The 2,434-nt window shown below is 47.4% G+C and overlaps 1 protein-coding gene across 1 annotated transcript; it reads left to right on the top strand.

The window, feature by feature from the left end:
• On the top strand, nucleotides 1-2,049 carry LOC114168421 (protein ASPARTIC PROTEASE IN GUARD CELL 1). The gene has a single exon (XM_028053221.1). The coding sequence runs from the start codon at nucleotides 352-354 to the stop codon at nucleotides 1,801-1,803; it is 1,452 nt and encodes a 483-aa protein (XP_027909022.1). The 5' UTR covers nucleotides 1-351; the 3' UTR covers nucleotides 1,804-2,049.
• Nucleotides 2,050-2,434: the final 385 nt, after the last annotated feature.

The raw sequence follows: 2,434 nt of genomic DNA, 5'->3' as shown, positions 1-2,434 counted from the left end.
ACCACCGATAAAGGTAGCTTACATAGAACCCTCATCACAACCACCTTTCGGCTTTCCCAAGACCAAAAACCACACTCACCAAACAATAAAAACAAACACTAATTATGAACAAATAAAGTAAATCAATCAAACATTGCTATATTTTCAACCCAAAGCACAAAGCTTATGATGCTATCTCATTCTTAAACAACATGCAATTCAATGCCAAAACCAAGTTTCTGCAAATCATCCAAACCTTCTCCTATTTTCACTTCATTTTGTTAATCCAATAACCTTTACGTGAATCCTTCTCATCCCAAAATAAAAACCCCTATTCGTTCACAAATTCTCATCACACTTTCTTTCGCTTCGATGGGACCTTTCACTTACCTCTTCCCACTTTTTCTTCTGGGGTGCTTCTCTCCGTTAACACTCTCTCGAACCACACCGCACACTCCCAAAACGACACTCCTCGACGTCGTTTCCTCCCTTCGAAACGCGCACAATGCGGTCGCTTCACCCCATTACCACCCTCTCCAACGACAGGAAGAACCCTCTCCTCTATCGTCGTTCGCTGTTCATCTACATTCCCGTGCCTCAATTCAAAAACCCTCGCACAGCGACTATAAATCCCTAACCCTTGCTCGACTCGAGCGCGACTCAGCCCGAGTCAGAGCCCTGCAAACTCGTTTAGATCTTGCTCTGAACCGCGTCTCGAACTCGGATCTCCACCCGGCCGAGTCACGCCCCGAGTTCGAAGCCAATGCGCTCCAGGGACCAATCGTCTCGGGAACGAGTCAGGGAAGCGGTGAGTACTTCCTCCGAGTCGGAATCGGGAAGCCACCTAGTCAGGCCTACGTGGTTCTGGACACAGGAAGCGACGTCAGTTGGATCCAATGCGAACCATGCTCCCAATGCTACCAACAATCCGACCCGATTTTCAGCCCGCTTTCGTCCTCTTCCTACTCGCCTATCCACTGCGACGCCCCGCAGTGTAAATCCCTCGACCTCTCCGAGTGCCGCAATGGAACCTGCCTCTACGAAGTCTCATACGGCGACGGATCTTACACCGTCGGCGAGTTCGCCACGGAGACCGTCACTCTCGGCGCGTCGGCAGTATCCGGCGTCGCCATCGGCTGCGGCCACAACAACGAAGGACTATTCGTCGGCGCCGCTGGTCTGCTCGGTCTCGGTGGCGGAAAGCTCTCGTTTCCGGCGCAGGTCAATTCGACTTCGTTTTCGTACTGCCTCGTGGACCGCGACTCCGACGCCGTTTCCACTCTTGAGTTCGACTCGCCGATGCCGCACAATGCCGTCACCGCGCCGCTGTTGCGGAACCCCGAGCTCGACACGTTCTATTACCTCGGCTTGAAAGGAATCAGTGTTGGCGGCGAGACTCTCCCGGTACCTGAGTCGAGCTTTTCTGTCGACGCCACCGGAGGAGGTGGAATCATTGTCGATTCCGGCACGGCTGTGACACGGCTACGGAGCGAGGTGTACGACGCACTCCGCGACGCATTCGTGAAGGGGGCGAAGGGGTTGCAGAAGGCGAACAGTGTGTCGTTGTTTGACACGTGCTACGACTTGTCGTCGAGGAACAGTGTGGAGGTGCCGACTGTGACGTTTCATTTTCCTGAGGGGAGGGAGTTACCGTTACCGGCGAAGAATTACCTGATACCGGTTGACTCAGTAGGGACGTTTTGCTTCGCGTTTGCACCAACAACGTCGTCGTTGTCAATCATTGGGAACGTGCAGCAACAAGGGACACGTGTCGGTTTCGATATCGGTAACTCGCTCGTTGGATTCTCTGCCAACAGCTGCTAGTGAAAGGGCAGGTGTGGTAGCGGGGTAAGCGTATAACATAAGAATCTCGTGATTTCTTTTATTTTTATTTAAATTAATTTAAGATTTTGTTTTTTCTAATGTGTAATGTAACGGTGGGGAAGGGTAATTGGGCCAGCTGAATGGTGCTAAATTGTAGAATGAGTGAGTGAGGAAGTGGTGCTTATGCAATGGCGAGGGTTGCCTGATAATTACTTTTAAAACACGAATTACAAAATTAAAACAAAATTTATGATTTAAAACGCAATTTTTTTAATACGAGGGTATAAATTACGATATATCTATATTCATAATTTGTTTTTATTTTTTTGTTTTTTTAATTGCTCTTAAAAGATAAAGAGAAGCCCATGTGATGGTAAGTGGAGTGCTGTTATTATTGTGGAGATGTATACAGGTAAGCAAGTCACGGGTTTTCCGTTTCTCAGGACCAAATGGAAATAGCTTCTTTAACGGCATATATAGTTTAAAAATGTGAAAATGATTTAGCGAATAAAATTGTTTATTTCCTTTCAATTGCTTGATTTCTGGGAAATAAGGTTTTTATTTGACTCTTTAGAAACATAATACTTAATATGCTTCATTTATGCAAAAATCTTAAACCGCACTATTTAAC

Source organism: Vigna unguiculata, chromosome 2, assembly GCF_004118075.2.
Source record: "Vigna unguiculata cultivar IT97K-499-35 chromosome 2, ASM411807v1, whole genome shotgun sequence".
In the NCBI taxonomy this organism is placed as follows: Eukaryota; Viridiplantae; Streptophyta; class Magnoliopsida; order Fabales; family Fabaceae; genus Vigna; species Vigna unguiculata.
Note: the sequence above shows the minus strand (reverse complement) of the source record. Positions and strands in the feature narration are given on the sequence as shown.